Source organism: Loxodonta africana, chromosome X (genome assembly GCF_030014295.1).
Source record: "Loxodonta africana isolate mLoxAfr1 chromosome X, mLoxAfr1.hap2, whole genome shotgun sequence".
Taxonomy (NCBI): Eukaryota; Metazoa; Chordata; class Mammalia; order Proboscidea; family Elephantidae; genus Loxodonta; species Loxodonta africana.
The window spans coordinates 20,469,030-20,484,311 of record NC_087369.1 but is presented as its reverse complement, the minus strand read 5'-3'; the positions used below and the strand labels follow the sequence as shown (position 1 = coordinate 20,484,311).

General features: G+C 51.5%; 1 protein-coding gene across 8 annotated transcripts in view; it reads left to right on the top strand.

Moving 5' to 3' along the window:
• Positions 1-15,282, top strand: part of PHKA2 (phosphorylase kinase regulatory subunit alpha 2) — a 77,627-nt gene that overhangs the window by 59,723 nt on the left and 2,622 nt on the right. For 4 of the 8 annotated variants that reach the window (XM_064278062.1, XM_003415965.4, XM_023555175.2 and 1 more), the window contains 12 exons: positions 695-828; positions 1,223-1,379; positions 2,101-2,180; positions 2,559-2,637; positions 2,731-2,860; positions 3,452-3,553; positions 7,186-7,304; positions 8,109-8,138; positions 9,941-9,994; positions 11,838-12,008; positions 14,155-14,208; positions 15,011-15,211. In XM_064278062.1, coding sequence (XP_064134132.1) covers positions 695-828; positions 1,223-1,379; positions 2,101-2,180; positions 2,559-2,637; positions 2,731-2,860; positions 3,452-3,553; positions 7,186-7,304; positions 8,109-8,138; positions 9,941-9,994; positions 11,838-12,008; positions 14,155-14,208; positions 15,011-15,211 — 1,311 coding nt within the window. Of the gene's footprint in view, positions 1-694; positions 829-1,222; positions 1,380-2,100; positions 2,181-2,558; positions 2,638-2,730; positions 2,861-3,451; positions 3,554-7,185; positions 7,305-7,899; positions 7,986-8,108; positions 8,139-9,940; positions 9,995-11,837; positions 12,009-12,243; positions 14,121-14,154; positions 14,209-15,010; positions 15,212-15,282 lie in introns of those variants that run through there. The other 4 variants (XM_064278060.1, XM_064278063.1, XM_064278061.1 and 1 more) reach the window with 4 other exon arrangements.

Below are 15,282 nucleotides of genomic sequence, written 5' to 3'. Positions count from 1 at the left end.
GGATGGCTTGCAAAGCAGGCTCTGGGGCTTTGTTCCTTATGCTCTTAATGTGGGGGAAAAAAAGGTATAAGGTTCTTCAGGAGAATAAAATACCAAGGTGTTCTCCATTGACTCCCATAATTTATTATTTTATCCATAAGTCTCTTCTGATTTTATTTAACATAAATAGAAAAATCCAGTTTCTGTTGGAGAATATTTCAACCTAACCTCAATTTTAGGTTGTTTCAAACCCACACACATTATTTTTTTTGGCTTGTTTTATTTTCCAAAACGTGTTTTATTGAAGTATAGCATATATACAGAAGACTGCCTAAAGCAGAGGAGTACAGCTCAGTGAGTGATCACCATGCCAATGGCCATGTGTGAATTACTGCCCTTTGCGCCTTCCCAATCTCTCCCTCCCCCTAAACGTAACTGCTTGCATGCTTTCTAACCCCCACAAGTTAGTTTTTGAGCTTTGCATAAATAAAACTCACACGTTTTAACCTGTTCACTCGGATCTCTTGCCAACATTGACCAATGCAGTGACTCACTGATCAAAAATGGTAAAAGCATACAAAAAAAAAGGTGCCGAAGATCCACCGGAGCACTAGAGCCCAGCACAGTCAGCGTGGGGGTTCACTTCTGTATCTTCTGAAAAGCCCACATGTTAGTTTCACCCTTCTCCCCTCCTTTTGGACTTTTGTATGGCCAGGCTCCTGAAGGTGATTTCCAGTGGCCTCGAGATGACCGTGGTGATGTGGACTGCGAGAAGCTGGTTGAGCATCTGAAAGACTGTTCAAACCTACAGGACCAAGCAGACATCTTGTATATTCTTTATGTAATAAAGTAAGTCTGTGGTCTCCACTAAGTTGAGCCCTCTCTGTTCTTCTCAGTTCTTTTTGCTTGCCTTCTTGGCCTTCCACCAATCCTGGGCCATGCCTGTATTCACCCAATTGCCCAGGGTCACTGTGATGAGACTTCCCTCCCCTTCTCTGCTACTCAGTGCTGGCCTCCCAGGGCAAGAAGGCTGGAAGAGTCCAGAATTTCACAGTTCCCTGATGTTAGGCTTCTGTCTCAAATAGATGTAGGGCTGCCTGGGTAAGACCTCACCTTCTCTTGACCATTAGCAGCACTTGGCGGAGCGCACAGCAATTCCCCTCCCTACAGGTCTGTTCTGTTGAAAGAATCTAGCCTCTCAACTGTCAGCGCCATATTTCTGAATTTTTCTACCTCTTAACAGGGGCCCCAGCTGGGACACAAATCTCTCTGGACAGCACGGGGTCACTGTTCACAACCTCCTCAGCGACCTGTATAAGAAAGCCGGCTTGAACCAAGAGTGGGGTTTGATTCGCTACATCTCGGGCCTGCTCAGAAAGAAAGTGGAGGTCCTGGCAGAGGTCAGAGCCACTGTACTGGGCTTGTCCCCTGGTCCTCCCTTTAGCCCTCTTTCACCTCCAGTCTTCCTGTTATTTGTAAAGGAAAACAGTCATTTCACACCTAGATGAAGCAGGGCCTCCTCCCTGACCTCCCACTGGCCTTGGGAGATGAGGGAAGAATGTTCCTTCTTAGTGACAGGAAGAGGTTTACCGAGATATACAAGGAGGGTGCTCTGTGCCCTGGCATCCTCTTAAACAGAGCACGCTTATTTTTGCACATGCAAAGACCATTAATATTTACTACCCCGGGCACTGCAAATTCCAGAACCATCTTCTAAGACAGCAAAGTAAGATTAAATTCTGTTCAGTGTTATGGTAAGGTGATGGTATTTATTGTGGGTGAATAATTGGGAAACCAGCAATTTAGGACTCTAATGCGGTCATTAACCCTTACCGCCAGTATCTCATGGTGGTCCAGCCCTCCTGGTTGAGTATCAGGGCGGCCTGTGTGTTTGCATTGAATGCCTCCTCACTAGGGGCTAGGCGTTGGCCCACACAGCAGAGACACACAGACCACTGGGACCCAACCCTGCCTTGAGTTGCTCAGCCTGGGGTCTGAGCATGAAGTTTCCAAATACCTTGCAACATGAGTCGTAAGGTTCGTCACGGTACCTTTCTGATCTCACTGGCAGTAACCCTCCTGGGTCTCCCCGCCCCCACCCCCCTTGTCCCAAATGCATAGGCCTGCACGGACCTGCTGTCACACCAGAAGCAGCTCACGGTGGGCCTGCCCCCCGAGCCCCGGGAGAAGACCATCTCTGCGTAAGTCCCCAGGGCCCAGACTGGTAGAAGAGCCGTGGGGGAAACGCCATTGTTAGCTGTCCTTCAGGAGGGGGGTTCCGAAAGATACGTTGTCACTTGGGAGTTTCTCCTGAGGAAAACAGGGCTCTTCCACGGAGGTTGGAAATCCTGGTGGCGCAGTGGTTAAGTGCTACCGCTGCTAACCAAAAGGTTGGCAGTTTGAATCCACCGGGTGCTCCTTGGAAACTCTGTGGGGCAGTTCTACTCTGTCCTGTAGGGTCGCTATGAGTCTGAATTGACTCGACAGCAATGGGTTTGGCTTTTTGGTTTTCCATGGAAGTTGAGGAGTCATGCTCCTGGGCAGCTTCTCTGTGTTTGTGACCCACTGCTCCCTCCTAGGCCCCTCCCCCCAGAGGAGCTCACAAAACTCATCTATGAAGCCAGCGGGCAAGACATCAGCATCGCCGTCCTCACCCAGGTCAGGGGCTGGCGGGGGAAGGCAGGCTGCGCTCCTCTCCCAGAGGCCGTCCTCGGTCTCTGAGGCTCTGTCCCTGCCCTGTGTCTGCATCAGGAAATTGTGGTTTACCTGGCCATGTATGTCAGGGCCCAGCCCAGCCTCTTTGTGGAGATGCTCCGACTCCGGATTGGGCTGATCATCCAGGTGATGGCCACAGAGCTGGCGCGGAGCCTGAACTGCTCAGGTGAGATCCAGGGGCTCTGGCAGCTTCTGCACGCACCCCACCCTGCCACCCCTCAATGCTAAGCCATCTTGTCAGCATGTGGTCTCTGCTGGGATGGCACGCCTGCTCAGATATTTTTGAACTTGGGCTTGAAAGCTTTGGATATGCTCATACTTGATGAGGTTCCCCCATTCCAGTGTGGCTCCCGCCAAGCCCTCCAGTGCAGCGGGTTTAGTCTCCTGAGTCAGGGAAAGCGAGGCCCTAGTGATGTTTATCGTTGGAACCTCAGCAGCGACACTGACTCTTCTTTCCTACCCCTGACCTCCAAGCTCCTGCCGGTATTTCTTCACTCTCAGATGCTATCCCATCCCCCATTTAATAACATGTTCACTGGGAGAAGACCACTGATTTATATATATAAACCAGTCGCAAGATGCATCCCAGCGTTGGAGATCTTTACAATGTGAAAAGTCACGTGATTTACAACAGCAGTGTTAGAACTATTCCTAGACCTACCACAGCGCCCTTTGTCACCCCTCCAGGACCACCCAACTCTGCCGTCACCTGTCACCAGCCCTGTGTCTGGGACACTCAAAACACATTTTCTTTTAGGAGAAGAAGCTTCTGAAAGTTTGATGAACCTCAGCCCTTTTGATATGAAGAATCTCCTGCACCATATTCTCAGTGGAAAAGAGTTTGGTGTTGAAAGGAGCAGTAAGTAAATGAACAGTTTCACTGGGAGGCGACCAGGGATTGACAACTGACCCCACCCAGCATCACCCCAAACTACCTCATTTGTATGCAAATCGTGTCAATAATAGAGATTTGAGATGGAATGTATGAAGTTAAGATTCCTATTTTAACAAGAGTCCCTGGGGGGTACAAATGGTTAAGCACTCTACTATTAGCCTAAAGGTTAGTGGTTCAAACCCACCCAGAGGTGCCTCAGAAGACAGGCCTGGTGATCTGCTTCTGAAAGGTCACATTCTTAAAAACCCTATGGAGCAGTCCTACTCTGCACACATGGGGTCACCATGAGTCAGAATCAGTTCAACAGCAACTAACAACAACTTTAACAAGGGAGTCCCTGGGTGGTGCAAATGGTTAAACACTTGGCTGCTTTTGAAAAGGTTGGCACTTTGAGTTCACCCAGAGGCACCTCAGAAGAAAGGCCTGGCAATCTCCTTCCAAAAAATCAGCCATTGAAAACCCTATGGAGTACAGTTCTACTCTGATACACATGGGTTCAACATGAGTTGGGATCAGCTCAACAGCGGCTGGTACTGGTGCTTTTAACAAGATCGACAGAGCCCAAGGCTGAAGCTTCTGCAGTAGGTCTCTGTGGCACCCTCATAGGTTCCCTGGGAGAACGTGTCTTCACGTTGCAGCTGTAGGTGGACGTGGTGTACACAGGTCTACCCCCTCACACTCCTGGACAAGTGGTAGGAGGGTGTGAGGTTAGGAGGGCTAGGATGAAAGGGCTATCTTAAAGTCACCATTTGATTTGGGTGAAAGCTCTCAACCAGACCCTGCGGCCCTTCCTAGGGCTGGAGAAAAGTCCTCTAGAGCCTCGCAGCGCCACCTCCTGAGTGTGTTTGCGTCAGCCCTGCCCTGCTCACTGTGTTTCTCCCTGGACCAGACCCTCCTTTGCAGCGCTAGAAAACAATTGCCCTGGCTCTGGTGGGATTCGGTTCACAAATGCTCCCTAATTACAATTGAAGCAATTATGATTTCTCCTCCTCAGAATAAAGTGAAATGATTTGCAGACACAGTTCTGAATTTATTTCATCAAGCCCAAAAAACGAGCCGTGGGCTGTCATTCTTTTCATTTAATAAGAAGTACATTGGGTACTCTGTATTTTTCCCCAAATGCATGCCAGACGGCAAACAAAGGCTGCACCGAGCAGTCAGATGTGTTTTGATGGCTTTTCTCCTCTCCTGAAGGAGTGCCCAAGCTCCTTGTCCAAAAGTCATTCTCAGTGATTTCAAAGGCACCATCCTTGAAATACAGAGATCCAAGATAAATACTGAATGTGCTCTACCTGCCGGCATCATTGCATACATGGTCGGACATAGAGAATTACTAAGAGATTGCTATTAGTGGGAAGCTGTCGATGCTTATGAAGCTGAGAGAGCAATGTCACTTGAAAACTATAGATATGTCTTCTGGGATAGAACATCATTTGTTAATTGTCCTTTGTAATTGTTCAATTTTTCTAAATCAGCAAGTGCAAGAGGCTTAGAATTTTGATTAAGTCCTGAGATGTTGGAGAGAAATATTTCCCACACAGGCTGCCCAGCAGACCCGCGCCTCCCCCCTGCTTTGAAGACCCTTCTGGCTCTGTTTCCCCCTCCCGCTTTCCCTCTTCCCCCTCCGCTCCTCACTGCTCTCCTTTGTGGCCTCCGCCCTCTCTGCTGTCCCTTCAGTGCTGTGTTCCCTGGGGGCCCTCCAGGGTGTCCCCATCCACCTCTACTCCCCCCACCAGTGTCCCCCACTCCTGTGCCTCAGTGGTACGTTGGGTGAGGGAGCGGGGTGCACAGGGGCTGCTGCCCAAGGAAGGGACCTTGGAGCTGGGCCCCTGGCAGGAGAGGACTTCGCAGGCAACGAGGAGCAGGCAGGGGAACAGGCAGGGTGGACGAGAGCGGCATGTGTAAATGCCCAGTGCAGTGCAGCTGGCCTGGGGGCTAGGAGCTGAGGGAGCAGGGGCTGAGTGATGGGAGGCTTTGCAGGGTGCTGTGAGGATTGTCTGGGCTGTATCCTGAAGACAGACCTAGGCCTCGAAGGATTCTGAGTGGGCAGTGACACAAGGATCACTGCGGCCACAGTGCGGGGCATGGGCTGGGCTGGTGACAGGAGAGCGCCGAGGTTGGCTGGGGCAGTCCGTCAGAAGTGAGGTGATGGTGGCCTGGCCTAGCGGGTCAGCCTCCTGCCCCTCTGTAGCTGACGCTTCTTTCTGTTGCTGCTCCTCAGGGAAATCACGGCTTCTCTGGCCTCCAGCCCTTGGCACGCTTGCTCTCTCAGCTGCTCTTTCCAGCCCCGAGGCCCCTCCACTTTCTTTCCCTCAGGAAGTCTCTCCTGAGTCCCAGGTCCTGGCAGGCCCACTGCTGTGCCCCGCCCCAGCACTGACTCTGCTAGTGCTGCCCTGCTCATGGTGTGGCTTACTCACTGCGGCCCCAAGGCCCAGACCACCTGGCCCAGGTGCACCCCAGGATTGCTCAGCAGTGGCCACAGACACCCAAGTTGTGAACCCCTTTAATGAGTGCACAGCAGTTTTGTAATTTTCCCGAGGATAACCAGCATCCCTCGGGTCACACAGGCCTAAGGTCAGAGCCCGGCAGGGTCAGCTGTGGGCCCTACATTTTATTCTCGACAAACTCTTTAGAAAAATCAAAATACAGTGGTGTATATAAATTGAAAAAAAAATTTTTTTTTGTATTATTGACCACTCCTGACATTAAATGCCGTGAGGTCATTAAACATGAGGTGATAGACTATTTAATGCTATGGAAAGACATTCATGGTATTCTAAGTGTGAAAAGGCAGATTACAGGAATTATACACACACACACATATAAAGTTGCAAACTTAGACTTGGTCATAGAAGGCACAACTGGAAAGGCAGCGACTAAAGTACCCACAGATGTTAGCTGTAGGTGGTGTTAACCGGCCTTCTTAATTGGTTCGTCTCTATTTCTACAAGGAAGGTGCGATTTTGGATAAGGAAAAAATTATTTTTAAATAATATATCCAGCCCAGTAACAGCTTTATGTCCATTGGGTGCTTTTTCTTCCCTTTGATTTTTTTCCTTGGGTTGCTGTCGAGAATATACACAGCAAAACATAAAATTCAACAGTTTCTACATGTCCCATTTGGTGACACCGATTACATTCTTCCAGTTGCCCAACCATTCTCACCCTCCTTTTCTGAATTGTTGCTCTCTTATTAACATAAACTCACTGCTTCCTAAGGTTCCTTTCTGATCTTTCGAGTTGCTATTGTCAATTTGATCCCATATAGATATTTTTTTTTAAAAAAGAGTACAATGCTCAAGGCAGCCATTCTTTGTTAACCATTGGGTGTTTTTGGCGTGCCACTTCAGTGATGTTTGTTCTTTCTTCCCTGTGTCCGAGAGGCCCACACTGAGCCCAGCCTGTGGAGCAGGCACAGTTCTAGGTGCTGGAAACCCAGCACTGCCAGGGCCCATGAGGCCCTTCTCAAAGGGAGTTGATCATCAATGGGGGAGACACAAGTAAAAGCAAGCCCGTTGCCAGCGTGCGTTTCCTCCATCAGGGTGGGAACTATCGTTTCTAAGAACTCTGTGTGTGTGTGTGTGTTTTCCCTCCAGTGCGACCTATCCACTCCGCCACATCCAGCCCTGCCATCTCCATCCATGAGGTGGGACACACTGGAGTCACCAAAACCGAGAGGAGTGGCATTAACAGGCTGAGGAGCGAGATGAAACAGGTAAGGAGATCCCCTCGGTGGCAGCAGCTTGGGGAAAGAAGTGGTGTTCCTACCTGGGCTCACCGTAGAAAGGGACAGAAACCCAGGGCATGCAGGACCCTGTGGAGGCCACAAGGTCCTTTCTGTCCTGGGATCCACACAGACCCCTGTGCCCAGCTCTCCCAGGGCCCCTCCCGTGCACCCACACACACTCACCCTGAACTAATGAGGCACGGAAATGTTCTGGAAAACGCCCTTCTCCGTGTGTGTCTCTGTCCCCCAGAGCCGCTCTGTCAAGTGGGCCACAGCCGTTTAAAAAGTAGTCGTTCAAAATGGATCAGGCTCATCTCTCCGTCCGATGTGTCCTTCCAGTGAAATAGCAATAGAACAGCACGCTCGCACACCTGTCCTCCCCCGTCCACAGAGCTGCTTCTTGTCTGTCTTTACTCACCTTTATGTAATTCACGGTAATGGTCCTTTGGAACTGACCCCACCAGACTGCAGCCAGCATCTTTTCAGTCCTAGTGGGCCAGGCAGTATGCTGGGGCAGGACAGTGTTTATCAAACTTTGACCGTGATCCACAGTAAAGAGATGTGTTTTCCCTGTTTTGAGCAGGACCTGCAGTGAGAAATGCACTCCGATTTTCTTTTCTGTTTCAAAAGCGGTCAAGATGACCCACTAGAGTGAGCCCACGACTGCCGGTGGGTCCCCCCGCCTTGCTGCTTAACAGCACTGCACTGGGATCTAGAGGGGGACAGAAGTAGCAGGGTGCTCTGTCTTGAGAGCTGGCTTTTGTTGATTTCCTGATGTATTCTTACTTGCAGATGACTAGGCGATTTAGTGCTGATGAACAGGTGAACCATCTTTGCCTTGTCTGATCCTTTGCGGTGGGCACTTCACGTTCTTTCCAGCTTGAATATGGAGAGCGAGGCTGTGCGGACAAGCGGTGTGGATGCATGTGGGGTGGAGGTGTGGGATAGGTAGCCCCTGGACTCAAAAGCAGGAGAAATGACCTGGCCCCAGGCCCTTAAAAAAATGATCAAACTCCAGTTTTATGGGATACTTGGTGAAAGGGTCCTGGACTGGTCCTGGGTCCCTGCTCAAAAAAACCAGTAAAAAAAAAAAAAAAAAAAGGCCAGTTGCTACAGAGTCAACTCCAACTTACGACAACCCGATGTGTCAAAGTAGAACCAAGCTGCATACGGTTTTCAGTGGTTGATTTTTCAGATGTAGATTGCCAGGCCTTTCTTCCAAGGCACCTCTGGGTGGACTTGAACCTCCAACTTTACTGTTAGCAGCCAAGCAGCTTGCACCACCCAGGGACCCTCCGCGTCTTGTTCAAACAGAAAGAAAGAATCAGGAAAAAGTAAAATGTGGCCGTCGATTACATCAGCAGAAAAGAATACTGCTATTCTTCCTAAGGAGCCCTGCTCAGCTGCTAACCAAACCCACCCAGAGGCCCTGTGGGAAGAAGACCTGGTGATCTGCTTCCATAAAGATTACAGCCTAGAAAACCTTTTGGGGTAGTTCCACCCTCACATGGGATCACCATGAGTCGGAATCTACTGGACAGCACAAAACTAAAAACATTCTTCTCTCTGATCACTTAGGATTTCAACCGGGAAGGAAAAAAAGTACATGGGCCGTTCCTTTATACCACCCTGTGGCCTACTTCCTCCTTTGTCACAAAACTTGGAGTCACGTTTCTCCTGAGCTAATGGCTCTGTCACTGAGCATGCATAGAGGAAATGGATAATGTCCACATGGCATCTACGCATTGTTGGGAGTGAAACATAACTTGATCTCTCATTCCAATTTCTCCTTCTCCCAAGTCAGGAACCCACTTTCAGAACGTGTCCCTTTGCTGGCCACTCGGTGGCACCCTCCCTCTGGTCACCCTCATACCAATGGCTGGCAGTTGGTGAAGAGAGGCGATTCCTTCCACCTCCATTTACATGCTGCCCTTGCACATTATGGGGACTAAAGAGTCACCTTTTTTCCATGTGGATTTAGAGTCAGTCAGCCAGGAGAAGTTTTGTATTGGGCCATGTGCAGCAAGGAAATGTATTACCTGTTCAAAATGTAATAGGTGCCATGGCATTTTAAATTCCTCTTCAGTTTTCAAGAACATTCTGTGTGCATCTGTGTGCGCTCATACACTATGCCCATGCAAGTGAAGGTACCTTCTAGATTCTTAGGTGAGGAAGTATTTGTTTGGCCAAAAGCCATCAGCCTGATTTCAGTCATTCATTTAACAAATGAATAGCCATTGAAGGCCTGTCGTGGATATTTTGTTGGTCTCTGTAGATTTTCATAGCTCAGAACAGAAAGGATTATCATTTCATGGTGTGGCTTTGGAAAATCAATTGTGTCCTAATTTGATTAGCACCCTCCGTCTATGACTACACCTGGTGATGTTTAATATTAGAAGAAAGACCATTTGCCAAGTTCTCTGTTGAGTTAATACCCATAGCCCTGCTACCGGGTGGCTTCTGGGGTGGGAGTTTGCGTGTGGTGACGAGGAGAATGAGGACTTCTCTACTCCCACCTTCTGGCTCCTTCTGTCCTGGGGGGATTCTGATGCTGCTCTGCCTTTTTCTTTGCTTGCTTCCTGGTGTCCTTGTACCTGGTTGAATTGACTCTTTTTGTTTTGTAGTTCTTTTCTGTGGGCCAGGCCGTGTCAAGCAGTGCACATTCCTCCAAGTCTGTGGTAAACCATGCGGCGACCCCTGAGGTCCTCATGCCTCCTTGTCTGTAGTGCCTGGAGCCTCTTGTTGCCTTTCTGTTACTCCCACCTCCTCCTTAACTTCCCAAGATTTGAGCAGGGGTTAAGTGTTTTCATTTGACACTGACAGCCTCCCCAGCCTGAAAGTTTGAGAAACATCTAGAAGGCTGAAAGGTCTTGAGCTGAGCATTGTTTTCTGTTTAGAGCCAAGTCTCAGTTCTCTGCTTCTACTCCTCAGAGGGACGTGGAAGAGTGCTCTCCTCACCAGTTCCTGGAAGCTTCCAGAACTTCAGGGCCTTGCTTCCAGTGCCTTGTGTGGTGAATGATTTCCCTATTTGCTGCCTAGCACCTGGCCCTCAGAATGGCCTTCCTGGTGTAGGGCCCTGGATCAAGTAGAACACCAGGAAATCAGTATCCTAATTGCAGAGGCGAGCCTGACTCTCCTGAAACTAGGAGAAAGTCAGCTGAGTCATTGAGGGACGTGGCTGTAATGCCTTTTATTTGTATCTAGTTGCCGTATTTAAATAGCAGTAATGAGCCCAATGAAATAACCCAGCTTAACTGCCTTTTCAAAATAAGATCCGAGGCAAGAAAAATGAGCATGTGGAGATGAGCCCTGTCTCCATGCTCTGCAGCGGGTTTAAGATTGGGGCGTCCTTTTCACACCTCTCAATTTGATGTTATGCATTTAGAAATGAAAGTATCCAGTAGTCCAGCACCAAGGGGATGTCTCAGGATGAAGGTGTCATCTTCCTGCCCTGGAGGAGGGGGGTGTGACAGAAAGCAGCCCAGGACCCCCCATTCTGGCCTGGCCTCCAGGCCCCCTGGAGACTTTCCAGCTGCCTCCACAACCGTGTCCCCCCTGCCAGGTCTGACAGGCAGGCCCAGAGGAGGCAGGAAGATGACACCCTGGGCCCTTGTTTCTGGAGAACACGGTTCCCAGCCCAAGGCAGCCGCTGCCCTGAGTCAAGGGAAAGCCGAGAACAGGACAAGGAGAAAGTGGACTTGACCGGGATGGGGGAAGGAGACCGTTCTCTCTGAATCCTCCCTGTGGAAGGCAGATTTGAAGCCTTTTCTTTTGCCTTTGGCTCCAGACCCTCCCCCGCCCCCCGTATTAGGTGTTGCATTCTCTGTGGCACCTGCCCTGTGGGGGGAGGTGACTGTCCCTTCTCTGTGAGACTGCAGAAATAGAGTGGACAGTTTGGCATTTGTCTCCCTGTAAGGTGGGTGCCTCAGAAGGCCACTGCTCTGAGGGCCAGCATCCCTCCCGCAGCTCTCCTGCCACGATGGAGGGGCTCCAGGCACTGAGCCCTTAGAGGTTAGCCCTGGTCATAATAGCCAGCCCTTAATGAGCCCTCACCACCAGCCAGCATAGCTCCTGGGTTTTACCGATCTCAACCCAGTGAGTGCTCCCTGACTGCTCTCTGCAGAAGGGCTTCCTGTGTCCCCACTTTCAGATAAGACCAAGGTCCGATGGACGGATGGAGGTGAGGACTGACAGCTGGGATTAGGGGATGGCCGTCTCCCTCCAGCACCCACCCCCCACTATACCAGCCTCCTCCCTGTGGGCTCAGGGTTCTTGGAGGGTATGGTACCTCTTTGGGGCTGGGCAGAGTGCTTGGAAGGGATGCGTCACCAAACCAGTGAAGGAAAGAGTTAGAACAGCTTTCAGAAATGTGCCAGGCTGAATCAAGGAGTTGCATCTGGGCAGGTGGCATTCTGGTGGTGGTGGGAGTAAGCTGAGTCTTCCTCCTCAATGGGGAGCGCTCAGCAGGTGCCCGGTGTCACTGTGAGGAACCTGAGGGCCACATGCTGTCTTGTCTTGCAGAGGTCCAGCACCCCATCCTCGCCCACAGGCACATCATCGTCAGACTCAGGAGGGCATCACATCGGCTGGGGGGAGCGGCAGGGCCAGTGGCTGCGCAGGAGGCGGCTGGATGGGGCCATTAACAGGGTCCCTGTGGGATTCTACCAGAAGGTTTGGAAGATCCTCCAGAAGGTGAGCTTGGCCCCTGGACCGTGTTCCGCAGGCATTGGTGCTGTGAGACACACGCTCCCAGGGAATGGGTGGTCACCCCTTCCTCCCTTCGTGAGGCACAGTGGCACCTGCAAGTGTTATGTACCACGTGGCTATAGAACAGGCAAAGCGGGCAGTCCCCATGCTTAGGTAGCTCACAGCTTAGTTCAGGGGCAGGATCATTCTGTGCTGTGGGGGGCTGTCCTGTGCGCTCTAGGATGTTTACCAGCCTCCCTGGCCTCCACCCATGAGATGCCAGTAGCACCCTCCCCCGAGTTGTGACAGACAAAATGTCTCCAGACATGGCCAAGTATTCTCTGGGGGGAAAACGGCCCCCGTGGAGAAGCTCTGGCTCAGTTGAAGAGAGAGGCCCAGCACTCCTGAACCACAGCAGGTAAGACAAGGTGACAGCCAGGTTGTATAGGACCAAATTTGACATACTTAGGAATACAGAAAAGCCAGGAGACACACAAGAATTGAAGGAGGCCAGGAAGGCATTGGGCGAAAGCACTGTGATATAAAGAGCTAGAGTAGCCCCCAGGCCCTGGCCCTGAAACGCCAGGTCAGGAGGGACCAGGATCGGGTCAGATCCCAGCCTCTGGCATGTTTGGTTGTGGTGTCCAGCATCAAGCAGACCCCACCAGGCCCCTCCTCTCTGCAGGACGCTGTGGGAAAGGCCTGAGGCACATAGAGTTGGAATTTTCTAGTCCTGAGCTGCCAGGTGTCCTGGGCCCCTCTGCTGCCCCGCCCGGAGGACAGGAATCCCCAGACCCCATTCCCTCTGTGGTTGCCATCTACCTGGGGGCTCTTCAAGTACCAGCAGAGGCTATTACTGGAAACAGGGTCAGGTGTACAGACACAGGCTATGTTATGTGTGTTTGGACAGTGCAGAGCCCGTCTGCACACCCATCGCCAAGGCAGGGGTGGAGTGGGAAGATGGCAGCCCAAGTCCTCCGTGCCCCAGGCTGTCTCCTTCCGAGACCAGCCCGGAGTATGCGTGTGTCTCCTGAGGCCCACGCCACAGCTGCTCTTCCCTCTGGCAGGCAGGGACAGCCTGTCTCGGGCAAAAGCTGCTATGCAGACCACAAACCAGTGGCAGGACTGAATTTTTTCCCTAAACTAATTTTTGAGCTCATTTCCCAGTAGAAGAGGAGGGAGGAGCAATCCCAGACAAGCAGCCTGCAAACCCCTTCCTGAAGCCTCACGGGCTTCACAGCCCCAACGCCACCAGCCCGTGTGGTTTCTGAGCAGGGCCCTGGGCCCGCTATAGAGGTGCTGGCTTCTGCCCATGGAGGCACCAAAGTCCTTCTCATGGGGTCCCCACGTCAGAGCAGAGCCTACAGGGGCTTCTGGGTTCCTGTCCTCTGCCTCAGGAGGCATTTGCAGCTGTTCAAGTGAAAGGGCAAAGTTGTCACTGTGTCCTCAGCCCCTCTGGAGGCAAAGGCAGTGCCACTGCTCCCAGCCAGGGCCTTGATTTAGGATCAGATTAATTAGACGGAACAAGCTGTTCCTAGAAAATCTCCCCATTCTTCCCGGGGCATCACACATTTCCACCCGGACTTCCCCTGGCTCCCTACCAAGAAGCTTTTATTGTGAAGAGGCAGCATTTTTTGGTGAGCCGCCATTGATATTTATACCCACGAGCGTGCGTGCGTGTGCACGTCTGTTCATGTGCCTGAGCCCTTGGTGATCGGTGCTCATTATAGAAATCTCAAAAATAGATGCTTGCAAAGGCACGGGGCGTCACTTCACCAGCAGGAGCCACGAAACCCTCCCTTTATTACAGTACCAAAGGGGGCCTCTCAGATGCCAGTCCCAGGTGCCAAGTTCAGTACGGAGCAAGCGAGCCTCAACAGAGGACTCAGCAGCTCCCTAGGGCATTGTTCCTGCAAGATCTGAAACATGCTTGCTGTTTTCCCTAGAATTGTTCCATCGAAAACACAGCCTGTGGGCTGTGAGAACAAGCTGTCTAAAAATAACTCTGGTAGTCTGGCGTGTTGCAGCCCTTGTGCAAGTTTCCAGGGCAGAACGACTCGAGGTGTGCGTGCGTGTGTGCGCAGTCACACACGTGCACTTATTAATCATGTCCTGGAATATGACAGAAATGCTGTGTGTGTTCTGCCTGCAGTGCCATGGTCTCTCCATTGATGGTTATGTCCTCCCCTCCTCAGCGACGCGAGAGGTACGATGGGGAAAACCCAAATGCTGGCTCTGCCGCTGCTTCCCACAAGCGCTTTCTCTCACGGGCTCTAGACAGGCGATCCGCAGGTCTGGTCTTGTTAGCCATTTTACCCTCATATTTTGCCAGGCTTCTTCCCCATTTTGATGCGTGTCACCTTGCCCTCAGAGACAGCAATCCTTGGCCACAAGATCCTGAGATTTGCCTCTGTAGGCACAGACCCCATAAACTAAAACCAAACCTGTTGCCATCAAGTCGATTCTGACCCATAGCAACCCTGTAGGACAGAGTAGAACTGCCCCATAGGGTTTCCAAGAAGTGGCTGGTGGATTCGGTTGGCAGGCGAGTGCTTAACCACTGAGCAACCCACATTAAGAGAAATAAGGAGAGCCCCGTGCTGCACGAGCCAGAGCTGCAGTCTGCCTCCCCTGGCCCCTTTTCATCAGCTGAAAACAACGATCTTCCTTGGCTTATTGGCCCCTGGTCTTTCTTTTCAAAATGGATGGTTTCGTTTTTACCCTGTCCAAGGCACCATGTTATATGCCATGAGGAATAATGAAGGAGAGAGAGACATGGCCCCTACCCCCAGGAGGTCCCAGTCAAGTGGGCAGGATGAGAAGGATGGGGACTGTGGCTCCCAGGGGAGGGCTGTGTGCCTGGCATCCCCAGGAGTCCTGCTGGCACAGTCAGGAGGGGCCAGAAAGGAGGCAGCATTGAGCTGAGCCCTCGGCACTGTGCCCTGCACGGGGTAGAGGGCTGTTTCTGTGCCCGCCTCACTCCTGGCTGCTGCTGGTCCCTTTGGCAGATGACCCCGCATGAAATAAAGTTCGCTGTCCACGTGGAGTCAGTGCTGAACCGCGTGCCCCAGCCAGAGTACCGGCAGTTGCTGGTGGAAGCGATCTTGGTGCTGACGCTGCTCTCTGACACGGAGATGAACAGCCTCGGGGGCATCATCCACGTGGACCAGATCGTGCAAACGGCCAATCAGCTGTTCCTGCAGGACCAGGTGGGTGTCTCGCAGCTGGCCAGCCAGGCCAGGTAGCCAGGGTGGCCAGCATTCATCTCTGCTGAAATTGG